Below are 21,004 nucleotides of genomic sequence, written 5' to 3'. Positions count from 1 at the left end.
CTAAACTTCTTCCCTGCTCTCAGTGGGAAAAGCTTATCCACGACAACTCTGTCTATCCCTCTCATCATTTTAAAGACCTTAGCCGTTGCACACTGCACATAATCTTGACATTTTCGTCATCTTCAACATGATACCATCACTAGCTACTTCGTTGCATCCCCACCCCATTCTGCTTTCCAGAGACCGTTCCCTCAGCAAACCCCTAGTTGTCATTCCTTCCCACCCAAACCATCCCCTCCCCAGGTACCTTCCCTTGCAACCACAGGAGGTGCAACACCTGTTCTTATACCCCCTCCCTTAACTCTGCCAGGGGACACTGACAGTCCTTTCATGTGAGGCAGCGGTTCTCTTGCACCTCCTCCAACCTCATCTCCAATATCCGTTGCTCCAGGTGGGGACTCTTGTATATCGGCGAGACCAAGCGCACACTCGGCGATCATATCACTCAACACCTTTGCTCGGTCCACCTCAGCCTACGTGATCTCCCGGTTGTCAAGTAGCTCAACTCCCCATCCCATTCCCATACTGACCTGTTTGCCCTGGGTCTCCATGGCCAGAGTGAGGCCAAACATAAATTGGAGGAACAGCACCTCATACTTTGCTTAGGCAGCTTACAACCCAGCAGTATGATGTTTGATTTCTCTAACTTCAAGTAACTCTTGCATCTCCTCTCTCCATCCCTCCCCCACCCTGGTCATAGTACTAGTTGCTTTGTCATCTTGTTGACTTCCACTGTTTGTATAATTTGTTATCACCTGTCCCACTGCCTATTGTGGGCTCCACCTTTCATTGATTATTGGTGCTTTTTGCATATCTTCCATTCTGTTTTCCTTAGTACTGTCTCTATCTGTCGTTCCACTTTCTCTGAAAAAGGGTCTTGACCTGAAGCGTCACTTTTTTTTTCCGACAGAGATGCTGGTTGATGCACTAAATTACTCCAGCATTTTTTGTCTGTCTTCGATTTAAATCAGCATCTGCAGTTGCCCCCTACACACAGAAGTTGGGAGGTTATGTTACAGTTGTGCACAGGAGGATGAGGGGTGATCTTGTGGAGATGTATAGGTCGCGAGGAGAATAAATTCACTAAGTATTTTACCCTGAATAGAGGAATCAAGAATGGGATACAATAGAACTTTAATCATTCCCCAAGGGAAATTGGTCTGCCAACAGTTATAACACTTGAGGAACACGAAAACTTGAAATTAAAATTAAATTAAAAGTGAAAAAAAGAAAAAGACAAGTGACTGTTGGCTGGCTGCCGTTTGCACAGCGCATTATCCGGAATGAACTAACGTAGGCTTATCCCCTGGGCAGAGGATTGTAAAACTAGACTGCCCCCCTCCCTCACAATGGGTCCCCCTTTTTACTCCCACCGTCCCTCACAATGGTCTCCTCTCGCCAAATCCCCGTTGAACCCCCCTCCCATCTTGCGCTCATCGCAATCTGATCATGGGTTTATTGCAAGGCTCCCGCTGCTGCCGAGGATCGTGCAGCTGCCAAGGCCCCACCACCACCTACTTCGAGCGTAGATGTCATACAGTGCCCTCCATAATGTTTGGGACACAGACCCATCATTTATTTATTTGCCTCTGTTGGCATGTCGGTCACAGTGTTCAGCAACTGCGGCTCTGAGTCCGAGCCCTTCACTGGGGAAACAAGGGGTCAAACAGGGATGCATCATCGCACCCACCCTGTTTGTCATCTTCATTGCTGTCATACTTCACCTCATTGATGATGAGCTGCCACAAGGGATCCCAATCCTCTAGAGAACTGACGGTGGGCTCTTCAACCTTAATAGGTTGAAGGCCAAGAGCAAAGTGAGTAACACCGCCATCATGGAGCTTCAGTATGTGGATGACTGCGCCATTGCGGCACAAAGTGCAGAAGACCTCCAGGGCATCCTGAATGCCTCTGCCAAGGCATACAGAGCCATGGGCCTAGCCCCAGGTCCTACATCGACCTCCACCCAACCAGCCATCTGCCCAGCCCACTATAAAAATGGATGACACCATGCTTGAAAACGTTGACCACTTCCCCTACCTTGGCAGCATTCTATCCTCAAAAGCTGACGTTGACTCTGAGGTCAACGATCGCCTGAGTTGTGCCAGCGGAGCCTACGCCAGACTCGGGAAAAGTGTCTTTGAAGACTGAAACCTAAAGACTCAAACAAAACTGCTGGTCTACAGAGCTGTTGTCCTCTCCACCCTGCTGTATGGAGCAGAGTCATGGACCACCTACAACCGGCACCTGAGAGCCCTAGAACAATACCATCAAAGATCCTTACGAAAGATTCTGAGGATCAGCTGGGAGGACAAACACACCAACATCAGCTTTTTGGAGGAAGCCAACATGACCAGCATCACCACCACAATAATGCAACACCAACTAATACCACCAGGGGCGCTGGGAAGATGGCCAGCCCTGCCGGCAGTTCGTTCGTTTTTTCATCTTTTGTTATTTTTAGCGTCTGTTAAGAGTTTGTTTGAATGTACTTCGGTTTGTTTTATGTGGGGGGAGGGGGGGGATAGGGGGAAACTTTTTTTCAAGTTCTTACCTTCCCGGAGATGTGATTGATTTTCGGATCACATTCTCCGGGCTCTGCGGCCTACCATCGCTGGAGCTGGAAGCCGCCTCGGACTGTCGTGAGCCCCATCACGGGGCGCGGACCTACCACCTTGCCTTGGATCGCTCGCATCACGGCTTGCGGACTTACCATCAAGGCTCACAGTCTCGGGAGAGGCTAGGCAGGAGCTCGAACGCCGCAGAAGGTTCGTCCAGCCCCGACGCGAGATTCGATCGCCCGGCGCGGAGGAGCTGATGTGGGTGCTAATTGCCTCGATGTGGGGGGCCAAACGCCGCCGGCTACGGGAGTCGAGACCGTTCCGTCAACGGAGGGCTCGAGACCCCCGACCGAGGAGGAACAAAAGGAAGGACTCAAACTTTATTTTGCCTTCCATCACAGTGAGTCCGCTGTGCCCATGTTGTACCAAGGTGTGTGGATCGCAGATCGGCCTCCACAGACATCTGCAGACAACCCTATGGAGAGGAGAGGACAATCATACTCGTTTCGAGTTACTGCCGATGATGATGACGAGAACCATCATTTATTTATTTACCTACTTCACAATTTGAGATTTGTAATAGAAATTACATTTTGTTAAAGTGCACATTGTCAAATTTTACTAAACACCATTTCTACACATTTTGGCTTCACCATGTAGAAATTGCAGCAGTGTTTATACATAGTCCCCCCATTTCAGAGCATCATAATGTTTGGGACACAGCAATGTCATGTAAATGAACGTAGTCGTGTTGCTGGATGTCTGCTCTGATGATGCCCTGCCAGGCCCGTATTGCAGGCTTCAGCATCCATAATGCCCAGGCCATAACACCCCCACCACCGTGCTTCACAGATGAGGTGGTATGCTTTGGATCTTGGGCAGTTCCTTCTCTCCTCCATATTTTGCTCTTGCCATCACTCTGATATAAATCAATCTTCGTTTAATCTGTCCACAGAACCTTTTTCCAGCACTGTGGTTGCTCTTTTAAGTACTTCTTGGTAAACTGTAACCTGGCTGTCCTATTTTTTGTGGCAAACCAGTGGTTTGCATCTTGCAGTGTAGCCTCTGTATTTCGATTCATGAAGTCTTCTGTGAAGTGGTCATTGACAAATCCACACCTGAAAGGTGTTTCTGATCTGTCGGACAGATGTTTGGGGATTTTCCTTTATTATAGAGAGAATTCTTCTGTCATCAGCTGTGGAGGTCTTCCTTGGTCTGCCAGTCGCTTTGTAATTAGTAAGCTCACCAGTGCTCTCTTTCTTCTTAATGATGTTGCAAACAGTTGATTTTGGTAATCCTAAGGTTTGGCTGATGCCTCTTACTATTTTATTCTTGTTTCTCAGTCTAATAATGGCTTTGTTGACTTTCATTGGCACAACTTTGATCATCATGTTGGTAAACAGCAATAGAAGTTTTCAAAGGTGATGGAAAGACTGAAGGAAAGACTAGGTGCTGAGAGCTCTCTTATACCTGCATTAAGGAGACATTTAAACACACCTGAGCAATTACAAACACCTGTGAAGCCATGTGTCCCAAACATTATGGTGCCCTGAAATAGGGGGGACTTTGTATAAACACGGCTGTAACTTCTACAAGGTGAAATCAAAATGTATAAAAATGGCCTTTATTAAAATCTGACAATGTGCCCTTGAACCACATGTGATTTTTTTTCTATTACAAATCTCCAATTGTGGAGTATAGAGGCAAATAAATAACTGATGGGTCTTTGTCCCAAACATTATGAGGGCACTGTAGGTTTAAGGGGAGAAGCGAAAGATTTAATAGGAATCTGAAGGGCAACTGTTTCTCACAGATCGTGGTGGCATATAGAATATGTTGCCACAGGGGTTAGTTGAGGCAGGTACTAAAATTACATTTAAAATACATGGATAGGTACATGGACAGGAAAGATTTAGAGGGAAACTAGACCAAGTTGGGTCCCTGTCACACAGGGGGACTGGTCCCCCAATGCAACCCATTCGCCAAAGCAATATTCCACCACTCTTTTGATTAGAAAAATATATATATACTGAGGGGGAGAGAGCGAAGTTGTTGTGCTACTGAGGGAGAGAGAGTGGGGAGGAGAGAGGGGGGGGGGGGGGAAGAGAGAGGGAAGAAGAGGAGAGTTGGACAGGGAGGGACAGGGAGAGAGAAAGAGGGAAGAGAGAGAGGGGAGGGGAGGAGACAAGAGTGTAGTGGAGGGGAGAGGAGGACAGGAGAGGAGAGGGCAGGAGAGGAGAGGACAGGACTGGAGAAGAGAGGGAAGAGGAGGAGAAGGGAGGACAGGAGAGGAGAGGAAGAGGAGAGGGCAGGAGAGGAGAGGAAGAGGAGAGGGGAGGAGAGGAGAGGACAGGAGAGGAAGAGGAGAGGGCAGGAGAGGAGAGGACAGGAGAGGAGAGGAAGAGGGCAGGAGAGGAGAGGACAGGAGAGGAGAGGAAGAGGGCAGGAGAGGAGAGGACAGGAGAGGAGAGGAAGAGGAGAGGGCAGGAGAGGAGAGGACAGGAGAGGAGAGGAAGAGGAGAGGGCAGGAGAGGAGAGGACAGGAGAGGAAGAGGAGAGGGCAGGAGAGGAGAGGACAGGAGAGGAAGAGGAGAGGGCAGGACAGGAGAGGAAGAGGAGAGGGCAGGAGAGGAGAGGAAGAGGGCAGGAGAGGAGAGGACAGGAGAGGAGAGGAAGAGGAGAGGGCAGGAGAGGAGAGGACAGGAGAGGAGAGGAAGAGGAGAGGGCAGGAGAGGAGAGGACAGGAGAGGAGAGGAAGAGGAGAGGGCAGGAGAGGAGAGGACAGGAGAGGAAGAGGAGAGGGCAGGAGAGGAGAGGACAGGAGAGGGAAGAGGAGGAGAGGGGAGGGGTGTTCCACTGTGATGTCATTGTGGCAGTTGGCGGGCAGCTTGAGATCCCATTGTGATTGGTGCACAGTAAGAGACATTGTGACATCATCAGTGGATGCTCTCAGAAAGCGGTTTTGGCTTTTTTTGAAACTTTAAATCATGAATAAGTTTTGAAATTTAGCATGAAATCTGTAGTGAACCTGATTACGACGTGGAGGGGAAAAACATGAGTAGGATGTGTGAAAATGGGAAGACTGGTGCCCAGCGTTTGGAAGAAAATAGGAATTAACCAGACTCTCTCTCTCACACTGAAGAGTTTTAGTAATATAGATAGATGGGCCAAATGTGGGCAGATGGGACTAATGTAGATGGGGCATCTTTGGCAGCATAGGTAAGTTAGCCTGAAGGGCCTATTTGCATGCCATGTGGCTTGGGCTCTGTGTACACTTATAATTGTATAAATATAGGCACTAGTTGACATTGGGCACAAGACGGAAAGATAAGGCTCTTAAAGATAGCGGAGTCATGGGGATATGGGGAGAAGGCAGGAACGGGGTACTGATTGGGGATGATCAGCCATGATCACATTGAATGGCAGTGCTGGCTCGAAGGCACCTATTTGTCTATTGTGGCAATGAACAGGGGTAGTGCTTTGAGGATCAGATGAGCAGCAAGCAACATTGGGGAGACTGGTCCAGTAGTGAAGGGAAGGAGGGAAACACCAGAGGCAGATGGTCTTGGTCACAATTTTCCTGGGTTCAGCGGGGGCAAGGAGTGAATTGGACATTGTCATTGCACTTGCAACCTTTTGTTTACCACTTTAATAACAACAGGCTCTGTAACAGCTTGTTAATTTTCAGTGATTTGTGGACAAGGACTTCTGGGTGACTCTGAAAAACAACAACTTTTAATTTTGTTATCAATTATTTAGTTATTTTCCTCAGTGGATGTTGAAGTAGCACAAAATATCTAATGGGAGGATATCCCTGCCCTTGCTACTAGTGTCTGTGAGTTCTGAACCTCTTCTGAACAGTGCTCTAGTGTCCATTCCATTTCTGGGCAAATTGCATGCCCTAGTATTTGGGGCATTTGGTGACACAGCAGCCTGACTGACCCAGGGTCCATCTTCTTAACGGGAACTCTTTTTCTGCTACTTATGTTCAACCATGTGTGGATTTCGCGTTTTGAATGTCTTTCATTGTTTCTCCACAGCTCTGAAGAGGAGTAAATGTTGGTTGCAGGACACATTTCAGATCACATTTAAAGGTACGTGCATTAATAATCTTTGGTCAGACACCGATGATCGCAGTAGTAAATTCTTGGCATCACACAGGCATCGAGGTCAAACAACAAGGTCAGTGTTGAACTGTGGGAGATTATTGTCACCACTGGCAAACTAGGTCAGTTGCAGCTCGCAGGATCACGAGGGTAACACAGTGGTCTTGCCTCCTCTGCTGCACCATACATGGGGAAACTGCAGCATACCTGCCATTTCCATGTCCATAGCTAGATGTTGTGATTGCATAAATATGAAATGGAAGGATTTCCCTATGGTGTGTTTTTTTTGTCTATGCCCTTGCTGCCAGAATCTCGTCCATCCGGTGTCCACTCTATTTCAGGCATGATTGGGTCTCCTTGTTCTTGGGGTGATATCTTTGTTACTGGGAACTGTTTCTCTGATACCTGTGAACCATGTGCGTGGATTTCACATTGTGAATGTTCTTCATTGTTTCTCCGTAGATATGAAGAAGATCAGACGTTGGTTACCTGACCTGCGTATCTGTAACATTGTGTCTCTTGTTGCCATCCTTTGCTGGATCACAATTCAAGGTATCCGCGTACATAATCCTTACTCAGATGGTAATAATCACTGTGGTAGGTTGGATTGGAATGAGTATCCCGGTAGGTACACCAAGCTACACCAGCATCTACAGTCCTTGGCCCCGCATCCAGGGGCAGGGAAATCTGCTGGATGTTTGGATTTTAATGGCAGATGTCAAGGATTCAGTTCAGAGTTGTTGACCACACCCAGCACAGTTCAGCACAATGTTGATCAGTTATGGAAAGCAAATTATATTTCTTGACTGCAGAAGACATTTTAAGAAATACCCGTGTCCTTAGAATTTAAGGCATATTATTTGAAGGCTCATCTACAGAATGCTCTGATGCGATTGATGGTCTCTTGCAAGGAAATGTGTTGGGAGTGTAATCAAATGATGGGATGAAGAGTGGCATTAGAAATTCACCATGGATGCAAAGACAGATTGCAGTGTAACCAGTGAAGTGCTATGGGATTGATTGGTAGTGCAAATGAATTTCACTGCAGGGAAATATGTATAATTTGTCCTTAAAGACAGAACAGTGTAGTTTTTAAATGGTGAAAAGCAGTGAGGGTTCAATAATTCTGAAGGGAGTGGAGGATCTGCGTTTATTGATCATTAAAATGTCATTGATGGCTACAGAAAGTCATCACCCTAGTCCACGGAATGCTGGTCTTTAAACCCCAAGCACTGAGTACAGGGCTACAAGTAATGCTGCACCATCCTGGTTAGACCACAACTGGAGGATGGAGAGCGGTTTTAGGCCCTGCAGTGAGAATTATGTAATTTGTACTTCAAGGGATGCCAGTGTAGATTTACAAAATGTTCAATTACAAGCAGTGAGTACTGGAAGCAGGGCTGTGTTTCCTGGAGTTCAGACAGACAGTGGGTGATGTGATGGAAGTTGAGATATTCATGCTGACTATACAGTTAGAAATTATTTCTGTTGGTTAAGGTATGTGGGACAGAGAACCTTGTCTGGATCAATTGAAGAGCACGGTTCTGTTTGAATAATTTGTAATCACTTTCCTGGAGTGGATGACTTGATGGATGCCACTTTTTAATCCATCACCTGAGTCTAATGGTTCAGGTTGGTGACCTTTTATCAGATGGGGTGAAGATAGAAATCAATTTTGACTTGCAGAGATGAGTCAAAAGATTGTAGAAACAAGCTCTGTACAGGGTAGAGACCAGGAGAGATTTCTGAGTTCCCGCCACTGGTCTCCCCATGGCTAGTGGGAAAAGGGGAAGTACAACGGGATCTAGGGGTCCTTGTACATCAGTCTATGAAAGTAAGCATGCAGGTACAGCAGGCAGTGAAGAAAGCAAATATAACAAGGGGAATCGAATATAGGAGCAAAGAGGTCCTTCTGCAGTTGTACAGAGCCCTAGAGAGACCACGCCTGGAGTATTGTGTGCAGTTTTGGTCTCCTAATTTGAGGAAGGACATTATTGCTATTGAGGGAGTGCAGCGTAGTAATAAGGTTAATTCCCAGGATGGCCGGACTGTCATATGCTGAGAGAATGGAGCAGCTGGGCTTGTACACTCTGGAGTTTAGAAGGATGAGAGGGATTGAAACGTATAAGATTGTTAAGGGCTTGGACACGCTAGAGGCAGGAAACATGTTCCCGATGTTGGGGGAGTCCAGGGGCCACTGTTTAAGAATAAGGTGTAAGCCATTTAGAACGGAGACTTTTTCCTCACAGAGTGGTGAGTCTGTGGAATTCCCTGCCTCAGGGAATTCCCTGGAGGCAGGTTCTCTGGATACTTTCAAGAGAGAGCTAGATAGGGCTCTTAAAAATAGCGGAGTTAGGGGATATGGGGAGAAGGCAGGAATGGGGTACTGATTGGGGACGATCAGCCCTGATCACATTGAATGGCGGTGCTGGCTCGAAGGGCCGAATGGCCTACTCCTGCACCTATTGTCTATACTGCTAAGGCAATCTAGATGGTGTAGTGCCAGTAATATGTTTGTGGCTGCAGGAGTCAGTACTTTAGAAGCTATCCTAAGACACCACATGTATAAATTCATTTGCAGGATAAATGACTCAAAAAATGTGCTTATTGTGGCCTTGACAAACATAAGGGTTAGCACTACACGCTACGAATCCCAGTTGTGGAGACACTGGTATCGTTGTCTCGTTGTAGGACATTGATCATCTTTTAATCTGGATTTTTAACTTGAGTATTGTGGGTTTTTGTTAGATATAAATTATGATGTTTTTATGTGATATACCATGATTTTATATATATTTATGATATTTGATATGCAATGCATTTTTAATGTAATGTTGCCCCTTGTCTGGACCTTGAGTGCGTAATAAAGTTTATTATCATTGTAATTATTATTATTATAGTCTATAGTGAACGCTTCACCCCTGCACCGTGACGTCTGTCACTCAGCATTTATAATAAATATTTTTTATTGAAGGAAAGATACAATACAGCTGACATAATGCATTACATTTCCCTCCATTTGTTTTTTATATATAACAACAAAGTTACCCTCACCCACCCTCCCTGAACACCCCTTGGCAGCTGATGTGTCCACAATTCAACATATCACAAATACAAATGCACATTTTGACAGCAATACCTCTAAATTCTTCCAAGGCGCAGGCCCATACATGCCCACATGTCAGATGGTTCCAAATTCACTCATTCATCATGCATCAACCGTCCTGTGAGGTAATCGACATTTGTGTCAACAAAAATAAGTAAATAAATAAAAGTAAAACATAAATAAAGGCAGATCCTCAGCTACAATCAAGTGCCCTCAGTCAGTGGGTAGTTTTTTAGACTCTCAAAGTATGACAAAAAAGTTTCCCATTTCGAATAAAAGTTTTTCACAGACCCCCTTGGTGTAAATTTGATCTTTTCTAGTTTTAGAAAAAAACATTACGTCCTCCAGCCAAGCTGCAGCAGATGGAGGAGTAGTAGATTTCCAGACCAGCAAAATTCTCCTACGGGCCAAAAGCGATATGAATGCAATGATGTCAGACTGGTTTGCATTTAAACTGGGAATAACTAGGAATGCATCTAGGAATAACTGTGCACAGTTCCCTGAAAGTGGAATCTCATGTAGATAGGGTGGTAAAGAAAGCTTTTGGTGTGCTGGCCTTTATAAATCAGAGCATTGAGTATAGAAGTTGGGATGTAATGTTAAAATTGTACAAGGCATTGGTGAGGCCAATTCTGGAGTATGGTGTACAATTTTGGTCGCCTAATTATAGGAAGGATGTCAACAAAATAGAGAGCGTACAGAGGAGATTTACTAGAATGTTGCCTGGGTTTCAGCAACTAAGTTACAGAGAAAGGTTGAACAAGTTAGGGCTTTATTCTTTGGAGGGCAGAAGGTTAAGGGGGGACTTGATAGAGGTCTTTAAAATGATGAGAGAGATAGACAGAGTTGAGGTGGATAAGCTTTTCCCACTGAGAGTAGGGAAGATTCAAACAAGGGGACATGACTTGAGAATTAAGGGACAGAAGTTTAGGGGTAACATGAGGGGGAACTTCTTTACTCAGAGAGTGGTGGCTGTGTGGAATGAGCTTCCAGTGAAGGTGGCGGAGGCAGGTTTGTTTTTATCATTTAAAAATAAATTGGATAGTTATATGGACGGGAAAGGAATGGAGGGTTATGGTCTGAGCGCAGGTATATGGGACTAGGGGAGAATACGTGTTCGGCACGGACTAGAAGGGTCGAGATGGCCTGTTTCCGTGCTGTAATTGTTATATGGTTATATGGTTAAACCCAAAGTTTCATCTGCTACACAGAATACAGCTACAAGCGGGCAAAGCCTCACTATCACCCCCAAGGACTTCACTGATGGTTTTAAAAACCACTGCCCAGTAATCACCAAGTTTGGGGCAAGACCAGAATGCATGAGCTAGATTGGCTGGAGAGAAGGAGCACCTGTCACAGCCAGCGTCTGTCCCCGGATATATGTCAGCAAGCCTGGATTTGCTTAAATGAACCCTGTGTAAAACTTTGAATTGTCTGAGCCCCAATCTAGCACATGATGACGAGGAACAAACTCTTTTCAGTGCTTCTGTCCAGCATTCCTCAGATAGATCTATACCAAGATCATCCTCCCACCTAGCTTTAACTTTGTTCAGGTTTTGATCTCCTAAAGACACCAGTTGAGAATATAATAGAGATCAGTCCTTTATTTGCAAAGGTAAGAGTGAGTTTATCCAACACTGTGACAGGCGGGAGATCAGGAAAAGAAGGAAATTTTCTCATGGCAAAGTGGTGGATCTGAAGATATTTAAAGAAATGATTATGTGGGAGGCCATGTTTTCTGTACAGGTTATCAAAACTATCATATATGTTGTCGGTGTATAAATTCGTAATGCACACAAGACCATTCAAACCCCATTGTCTAAAGGTTGAGTCAAGTGTAGAGGGGGGGGGGAATAAATGGTTACTGTGAATGGGACCCAGAACTGAAGCTGATGTGAACTTATAATGGCAGCGAAATTGATTAAAACATTTTGAGGATGGATAGTATGACAGGATTGGATGTAAATCGAGAGGGTTTCAATGGCAGGGAGGAATATACTAAAGCAGGGAGAGACGAGGAGTAACAAGACGGTGAATCAAGCAGACACCAGTCTGTATCTGGTCGGTGGAGCCAGAATAATATATTTTGGATATTGGATGCCGAGTAAGGCCCAGTCCACCTACTTCACGACCTCTTTGGAGAGTGCACTTATGAGCCCTTGGAACCTTGTTACCCCATATAAAGGAGGTTATAGATTGGTTAAATGAGTTAAAAAATGACTTGGATAAGAAGACTAGCAAGCACTGGAACAAATAAAGAAATCTGGGAAGTACAGTCATCTTCACTGACTGCACTCTCCCAACCATAGTGAGAGGCAGACTACGCCATCTCTCAAAGTCAGCCTTCATTTGGCTAACTTGAGGCGTATAGTTAGCTGCAAACAGGGATCCAAACTTCTGAGTCCCTCACCATCTTCCAGTCCCGCCTCAAGACCCATCTCTTCACCTCTGCATACCCTTAGTCCCATGTCCCCCTCCCCTTTGCATCTCTGTCTTACTGCTCTATTTTGTTTTGTTCTTGACTCACCATGTAAAGCGACCTTGAGTCCTTGAAAAGCGCTATACAAATAAAATGTATTATTATTATTATGTGAAAAAGCAGGTAATGCGTATTCCTAGATATACAAAACCATCTTGAGATAAAAGAAAAGGCAAGGATTCCTGTCGGATCTGTAGGGCTAGGACGATGGGAAAGCATTAGCTTTTTTGGAGGTTTAGTTTATTACAGAAAAATAGAAAATAGGTGCAGGAGGAGGCTGTGGATCATGGCTGATCGTCCCCTATCAATAACCAGTGCCTGCCTTCTCCCCATATCCCTTGACTCCACTAGCCCCAAGAGCTCTATCTAACTCTCTCTTAAATCCATCCAGTGACTTGGCCTCCACTGCCCTCTGTGGCAGGGAATTCCATGAATTCACAACTCTCTGGGTGAAAAACTTTTCTCTCACCTCAGTCTTAAATGACCTCCCCTTTATTCTAAGACTGTGGCCCCTGGTTCTGGACTCGTCCAACATAATAATAATAATAATATATTTTATTGTCATTGCACATAAGCACAACGAGATTTGGTATGCAGCTTCCATCTCATAAATAACTAATAAAAATTAACCAATAAAAACTAACATTGGGAACATTTTTCATGCATCTAGCTTGTCCAGTCCTTTTATAATTTTATATGTATCTATAAGATCCCCCCTCATCTTTCTAAACTCCAGTGAATACAAGCCTAGTCTTTTCAATCTTTCCTCATATAACAGTCCCGCCATCCCAGGGATCAATCTCGTGAACCTACGCTGCACTGCCTCAATCACAACCATAACCATATAACCATATAACAAGGATGGCCTTCCTCAAGTTAGGAGACCAAAACTGTACACAATACTCTAGATGTGGTCTCACCAGAGCCCTATACAACTGCAGAAGAACCTCTTTACTCCTATACTGAAATCCTCTTGTTATGAAGGCCAACATTCCATTAGCTTTCTTCACTGCCTGCTGTACCTGCAAGCCAACCGGTGACCGGTGTACAAGGACACTCAGGTCTCGCTGCACCTCCCCCTTACCTAACCTAACCCCATTGAGATAATAATCTGCCCCCTTGTTTTTGCTGCCAAAGTGGATAACCTCACATTTATCTATATTATACTGCATCTGCCCACTCACTCAACCTGTCCAGGTCACCTTGCAACCTCCTAACATCCTCTTCACAGTTCACACTGCCACCCAGCTTTGTGTCATCCGCAAACTTGTTAGTGTTGCTCCTAATTCCCTCTTCCAAATCATTAATATATATGGTAAACAGTTGCTGCAACACCGAGCCTTGCGGCACTCCACTCGCCACTGCCTGCCATTCTGAAAAGGACCCTTCACTCCTACTCTTTGCTTCCGGTCTGCCAACCAATTTTCTATCCATGTCAATACCCTACCCCCAATACCATGTGCTCTAATTTTAGGCACCAGTCTCCCGTGCGGGACCTTATCAAAGGCTTTCTGGAAGTCTCGATACACTACATCCACTGGCACCCCTTCATACATTTTCCTTGTCACATCCTCAAAAAATTCCAGAAGATTAGTCAAGCATGATTTCCCTTTTTATAAATCCATGTTGATTGGACTAATCATTTGACTGCTATCCAAATGCCCCATTATTACCTCTTTAATAATTGACTCCAGCATCTTTCCCACCAACGAAGTCAGGCTAACTGGTCTGTAATTCCCCGTTTTCTCTCTCGCTCCTTTCTTGAAAAGTGGGATAACATTAGCTATCCTCCAATCCACAGGAACTGATCCTGAGTCTATTGAACATTGGAAAATGATCACCATTGCATCCGCTATTTCTAGATCCACCTCCCTGAGGACCCTGGGATGCAGACCATCAGGCCCAGGGGATTTATCATCCTTCAGTCCCATTAGCCCACCTAATACTATTTCTCGCCTAATGAAAATTTCTTTCAGTTCCTCTACCCCCTTAGATCCTCTGTCCTCCAGTACATCTGGGAGATTGTTTGCGTCTTCCTTAGTGAAGACAGATCTGAAGTATCTATTCAACTCATCTGCCGTTTCCTTGTTCCCCATAATAATTTCACCCGTGTCTGCCTTCAAGGGACCCACATTTGACGTTGCTACTCTTTTTCCCTTAACATATCTAAAGAAGCTTTTACTGTCCTTCTTTATATTCCTTGCCAGCTTCCCTTCGTACTTCATCTTTTCAGCCCATATTGCCCGTTTTGTTTCCTTCTGTTGTCCTATGAAAGTTTCCCAATCCTCTGGCTCTTTGCTATGTTATACATCTTTTCTTTTAGTTTTATTCTATCCCTAACTTCTCTTGTCAGCCACGGTTGCCTCCTACTCCCCTTAGAATCTTTCTTCCTCTTTGGAATGAAATAATCCTGCGTCTATTTCCAGAGAAAGTTCCAAACTGATCTAACAAGGACACAATTGCAGGGCCGCTAGCTGTAGGGTTACTGACATAAAGCAGGTCGTCATCGGCGTATAGAGACACACGATGTTCCATGTTTCCTCTCCTAATGCCCTGGAATAATGTGTTAATCATCATTTGATTAACATGTCAGACTGACACACACAGAATGGGTCAGCAATGATTTCAGTACAAGTCTACGCACGCTCACACACCTGTTTCCTATCATGGGTTAGTTTCCCAGACTCCTCAACCCCAACACTGAGAACCACATAGGTTCTAGTGGGACCTTCCTCTCGGGGAACCAGCTCTTCCATGGTCCAGGTCAATAGACAATAGGTGTAGGAGTAGGCCATTCGGCCCTTCGAGCCAGCACCGCCCAGAATCAATATAAAAAGCATGTATTCCAATGTTGGGAGTGGGATTATTGCATTTTACATGTTTCATTTCCTGTTAATAACTATGTGAAATGCTGACCTTCAGTGGTGGATCTTTACTCCAGGTGTTAACCGTGTACTGGTGGCAGGTTTATGCAGTGTGTTGGTCCAGCTTCTGGCTTTGATTCTACCATTCGCTGTTCAGAAGTTACCTGAAGTTGAAAAGATCGGTAAGGAGCAGATCATTAATTGATTTTAACATTTCTAATGTTATCAATGAAACACAATCTCTAATCCTCATCATCTGTACTTGATAGGATGTAGGAATTTGATGGTATATGGATTGCAGGTCATTGTGATGGCCATCTCAATCTATTCCTTAACAATGGTGATTCATCAAAACAGTGAGTTTGCCTGGAGCTTTTCATTACTGTTTGTTACGCTGTAAGCTTCTGATGATCAGTATTTCCTGTCTCCCACAATGAGCCTGAGGTAATGTTGATGTCACATCTATTTGCAGAAACAGATGTGTGGATGACATTAAGGAGTTTTATTCTCATGTTGGTTGCCTCTGCACCCAGTAACGCAGGTGTATCCATGGAACCACGTACCATCCTCAACAGAGGCCTCGCCCTCGTAGTCTGTCCTCAACAGAGGCCTCGTATTCGTACCCCTCCACCCCCACCTCAACCAGTTCTGGGTCCGCCGTGATGTAGACCTTTTCTTCTGTCGCCTCTGTGCCTTTATCTATGGGAAGGAGTCACCACCCAGTGATGACCCCTTCTCCAGTCTCCACCGGTTTGCCCCATCTTGCACTCCCCAGAATGGCCTTCTACCCTCTCTAGACCTCTTTATTTCCAACTGATGACATGACATCAACCGTCTCAACTTTTCCACTCTCCTTAGTGGTGAATCTCTGGAATTCTCTGCCACAGAATGTAGTTGAGGCCAGTTCATTGGCTATATTTAAGAGGGAGTTAGATGTGGCCCTTGTGGCTAAAGGGATCAGGGGGTATGGAGATAAGGCAGGTACAGGATACCGAGTTGGATGATCAGCCATGATCATATTGAATGGCGGTGCAGGCTCGAAGGGCCAAATGGCCTACTCCTGCACCTATGTTCTATGTTTCTACTCTAACCTCACCCCCTCTGAACATACAACCCTCCACTCACTCTGCAGCAACCCCGACATTATCACCAAACCTGTCCACAAGAGAGGTGCCATGGCAGTCTAGCGCGCTGAGGCCAAGCGACAACTCTCAGACACCTCCTCCTACTTATCCTTGGACCATGATCCCACAGACGAGCACCAGGCCTTAATTTCAAACACCATTACTGATTTCATAACTTCTGGCTGTCTGCCTGCCACAGCCTCCAAAATTATCGTTTCACAGCCCCGCACTCTCGCCAAAATCCAAAAACACAACTACCCATTCTTGTCCCACAGAAATGATTTCCACGTACCTCAACTCCATCCTATCCCCCCCGGTCCAAGATACCTCACATGCCCTTTGTCTCTTTAATGACTTCCCCTTTCTGAGCCCCACTCCCTCATCTTTACTATGGACGTTCAGTCACTCAACACCTCCATCCCCCACCAGGAAGGTCTTAAAGCACTCCGTTTCTTCCTCGACCACAGAACCATCCTTATGCGTATGGTGTGCACAGCCAAAAGTTGTAGGACAACTTGTTCTCTTTGATAGTAAGATTAAACGAGAACTTACCAGTTTGAAGTTTGATCTTTATTTTATGAGGAGTTACGTCGAGGGACTACGTGAAGAAGGCTGTCCAGGCGCACGCGCATCAAACTTCAAAGCAGCGGCGTGAAATCACAGATGATCTACTCCGAAGCATAATAGTAAGCTACGTGATACAAACTTAACTTACCTTTGATCTTATTAGGGTGGGAGCAGAGGGCACGTAGTCCCTCGATGCAACTCCTCATAAAATAAAGATCAAACTTCAAACTGGTAAGTTCTCGTTTAATCTTACTATTTTACTTCGGAGTCACGAGTGTGACTACGTGAAGATTTTAAAGCTTCTGTGATTTCAGGCCATAGATTGAGTTCCGGCGTATCACTGCATTTTGCTTGACTATGAGTGAACACAGTTAATAACATGCAAACCATCATACATGTTTAATTAATTCATGGTTTATATTATGATAAACATTATGTGTCCCAATTTAATCACTAGGGACATCTTATACTGAATTCAAACCAGTACCATCAAATACACCAGGGTCTGCAATTTCTTTGTGCGAATACCTGTGAAACATCCTTTCACTTGCCCATCCTGCGGCTATGAGGATATGGTCTATTGGCACGTCCAAATCCTTGGCCACCAATGTAGCCGGTGGAATGACATTTAAATTTGTCAGTATCAATTCCTGCATCCAATAGCACCTTCTTCAGCCATCTTGAAATTGTTTGTGGTGTCACTTTTTTGTGTGTATTTTTATGGCTGATGAATAATGCAGATTCTACACCTCTCAGATGTTTGGTAGTTTCAATGTAGTATTTTAAATATGTAACTACACAAAGTCTTTGATCTGAAGGATATGCTGAAAAACCAATTCACACCCCGAGACTCCTGGTCTGCTCTGTTTTGGCAGGTCATAGACATAGAATGTAATTTCCTCTGATTTAATTCCCATTCTGTCTATCCTTAACTTGTGTAATGTTTGTACTCTTTGGGCTGAGACTAAAGCCATTAACATGACTACTTTCATCGTAATTTTGTCTAACGACAAATTTGAGATGGGATCCCCGTCCCTAAGTAGCGATAGCATATCCCTCACATTCCAGATTTCCGTATATCTCGGTCTGGGAGGTTTAGCATTAAAGATGCCTTTCATGTATCAACAAATCAAAGGGTGTGATCCTAGAACTTCACGTTCCGATGGTCTTGATAAATATGCTGACAAAGCACTCCTTGCTGTATTGATCGCACTATAGCTTAAGTTATCATCAAAATGCAATTTTGACACAAATTCTATAACATCTGCAGTGTCGTAAGAAAATATTTTTTGTTGAACAAAAACTGTTCCCATTTCTTAATGTAAGAGATGTACTGCTTCTGGGTACTATCCCTGCATGATCCTATAATTACATCCATAGAGCGATCTGATAGTCTTCTTCCAACATATGGTATTTTTAGAATCTGCAAATCAATAAATCAATATGATCATGTAAAGGATGAAATCCACCAGTTACAGGGTGCACAAGTAGGTGTTCTTGTCTAAAGACATTCATAATTAGTTCAGTCACCATTTTTAACACCAATGGATACCATGTTTGTGTGGGCCATCTGGAACCACCAACAATCATGAAGCATAATCTTGTTTGATCTTCTGTAGACACCTACTGATCAGACAAAAAAGGAGGAAATGCATACCAAAACATTCCACCCCAATTTAACGCAAACGCATCTACCCCTTGTCGCACCTGGATCTGGCTCCCATAAAACACTATTTGCCAATCTGTCACATGCCTCTGACTTGATTCCACCCATGTGATTGACATGTGCCACTGCCGTAGTGTTGTCAATTTTAACCTGTACATGCAATTCAAGATAATTAATGCAATATGTCTCGTGCAAAGGTTCTTCCTCTGCATTCCATCTATCTCCACAGCTTGAGTTGGCATCCACAGCTCCCCATCCCAGTGCACTTGCATCTGTTTGTAAAATGGTAGCTGGTGATTCAATCATCATTTTCCTGTAGGAACAATCCACATTTTTAATCCACCATTTTATATCCTCAATTGCTGTGCTCGGTAATTGCATAGGTCTATCAAATGTCCAGCATGTCTTTTTAATGCTGCAATTTTAGCTCTCTGCAATTGCTGATAGTGCAGTGGCCCCAGCTGGACAGCTGGAAACAAAGCAATTAATTTACCCAGCAGACTAGCCACTTGCCTGATTGATGGTTGTTTGCCTGCAATCAGTTCCTTACAACCCTCAATCAATTGCAGGTTATTTTCCTTGAGTAAGTTCACTGTCATATGGTGTGAATTAATAGTGAACCCCAAGTAATCAATTATTTTGTTAGGTATCAGTCTTGATATCTCTGAATGAATGACAAATCCCATTCTTTCAAATGTGAGCTTTACTTTTAAAACTGAAGCTGTTGCCATGGCTTCAGTATCTCCCACAATTAGAATGTCATCCAAATAAGCCATTATCAAATGGCCTTGAGCTCTTAACAATGCTAAAATTGACTTCAACGGTTTTGTAAACAATCTGGGGGCGGACGTCAATTCATTTGGTAATGCTTTAAACTGCCACTTTGAGACATAGACAAATTTCAAATATCTGCGATGTTGCACATGCACCGCAACAGAATAATGCATCTTGGAGATCTATGCTTGCCATATAGCATTCTGTTGAAATTAATTGCAAAGCATTAGTAAAAGTCTCCATTTTGAAATGTTTATACTGTACAAAAGAGTTAAGACTTATGAGGTCCAAAATGATTTTAGTACCCCCATCCTTTTTTGTTCTAGAGAAAATGCTAGATACAAACTGATGGTTTTGATAAGTTGTTTTCTCTATTACCCCTTTTTTACTCAAAATCTCAATTTCTATTTGAATTCTTCTCATCTCTTCTTTAGAGAAGGAATATATTCTTTTTGGAGTATGTTGTGTGGGGGGATTTTCATTCTGGTAAAATTCAATTCTAAACCCCATAATACTGCACAGTATATATGCATCAGATGTTATTAGTTTCCATTCTTTTAAAAAGAATTGTAACCTACCCCCAACTTGTAAGTAGGATACATCTGATATGTTTCTTTCAGAACCAGAGCCACCTATCTCAGAGTTTACTGGTGTCACTTTTTGTACCTTGCCCCTTGTGGAAATACCATGTCCTCCACGTCCTGGGGTTGTATATCCATATCTTGTATGTGAGTACGAGCGACTTGTTCCTTCACCAGTTCCCCTTCAGTATGGATATTGCCTTCTAGCTGTGCTGCCAAACATCGGTGGTTTCATCATCCCGATGGTTTTTGATTCTTCGTTGAGAACCTTTAATTTTTTGGAAAGCTCTTCTCCAAAGAGTAAATTTGGCAATTGTATATTAGATGGTTTACAGAGCCCTGCAAACTTAGGATGTATGTTAGGTCTTATCACAGTTTTACAAATAGTTTATTTCAAAATGTGGATTACACATCATTCCCATTACATCCTGTTGTGCCATTGTCACATTTCCTTCTTCCAGATCTTTGGCAAATGCCGTAATACTTGACCCAATCAATCTTAATACCCGCTGTAATCTCATTTCTTGAGCTCTTACTGCAATGCCCATATACTTCCACACTTCTTTGTTAACAGCTGGCACTCCTGGCAGAGCACAGTTCTGCGGGATTTCATATTTGTTCATAACTTCTGATTGATGGGAAAGCAGGTAATTTATACTCTCTGCTATTTCCTCTGGAAGAGGTGGTCCCTTGTGTCTGGGACTATAGAACTTTTGGCCCAGCCCTGGCATTTTTCCCTCAACTGGTTCATTATCAGGGTATTCTGGATATTCCTCCTCATAATGGGTTTCACCTGGATATTCATCATCAGGTATTTCATGCGATGGCTCTATTATAGGCCGACGCTTTTTTGTCCCTCTTTGAGGTACATTAAGTTCTTCTATTGAGCTGTATATTGGCAGCCCACTTTTGGGTGCTGCTCCATATTCTGGGTCTCCTGTAGACCAACGTCTGTATTGTCTTTCAGACATTTCTGGTGCTGCCTCCCTGTCGCGTCAGCCCACATATTCATTCATCAGGCATTTCGGTCGCTGACTCAAATCTGAGCCAACGTTTCCCTTCTGGGTGTTCTGGGTTTCCCTTCTGGGTGTTCCATGCGATTACTCTTTGAGCCCGCGTTTTTATACTCTTTCTGGAGTTTGCCTTTATAAATCATTTCACCCATGAGGAATTCCA

The 21,004-nt window shown here is 44.1% G+C and overlaps 1 protein-coding gene across 2 annotated transcripts in view; it reads left to right on the top strand.

Annotated features, from left to right (window-relative positions):
• The window catches only part of LOC116990216, a 69,928-nt gene that overhangs the window by 25,588 nt on the left and 23,336 nt on the right, over positions 1 to 21,004 (top strand). Inside the window, exons 5-8 of one of the 2 annotated variants that reach the window (XM_033047760.1) lie at positions 6,602 to 6,655; positions 7,130 to 7,219; positions 15,194 to 15,298; positions 15,386 to 15,472. In XM_033047760.1, the coding sequence (XP_032903651.1) occupies positions 6,602 to 6,655; positions 7,130 to 7,219; positions 15,194 to 15,298; positions 15,386 to 15,472 (336 nt within the window). The remainder of the gene's footprint in view (positions 1 to 6,601; positions 6,656 to 7,129; positions 7,220 to 15,193; positions 15,299 to 15,385; positions 15,473 to 21,004) is intronic. The other variant, XM_033047761.1, reaches the window with a different exon arrangement.

This window comes from Amblyraja radiata, chromosome 30, assembly GCF_010909765.2.
Source record: "Amblyraja radiata isolate CabotCenter1 chromosome 30, sAmbRad1.1.pri, whole genome shotgun sequence".
NCBI classification, from domain to species: Eukaryota; Metazoa; Chordata; class Chondrichthyes; order Rajiformes; family Rajidae; genus Amblyraja; species Amblyraja radiata.
This window is presented reverse-complemented; position numbering and strand designations above follow the sequence as displayed.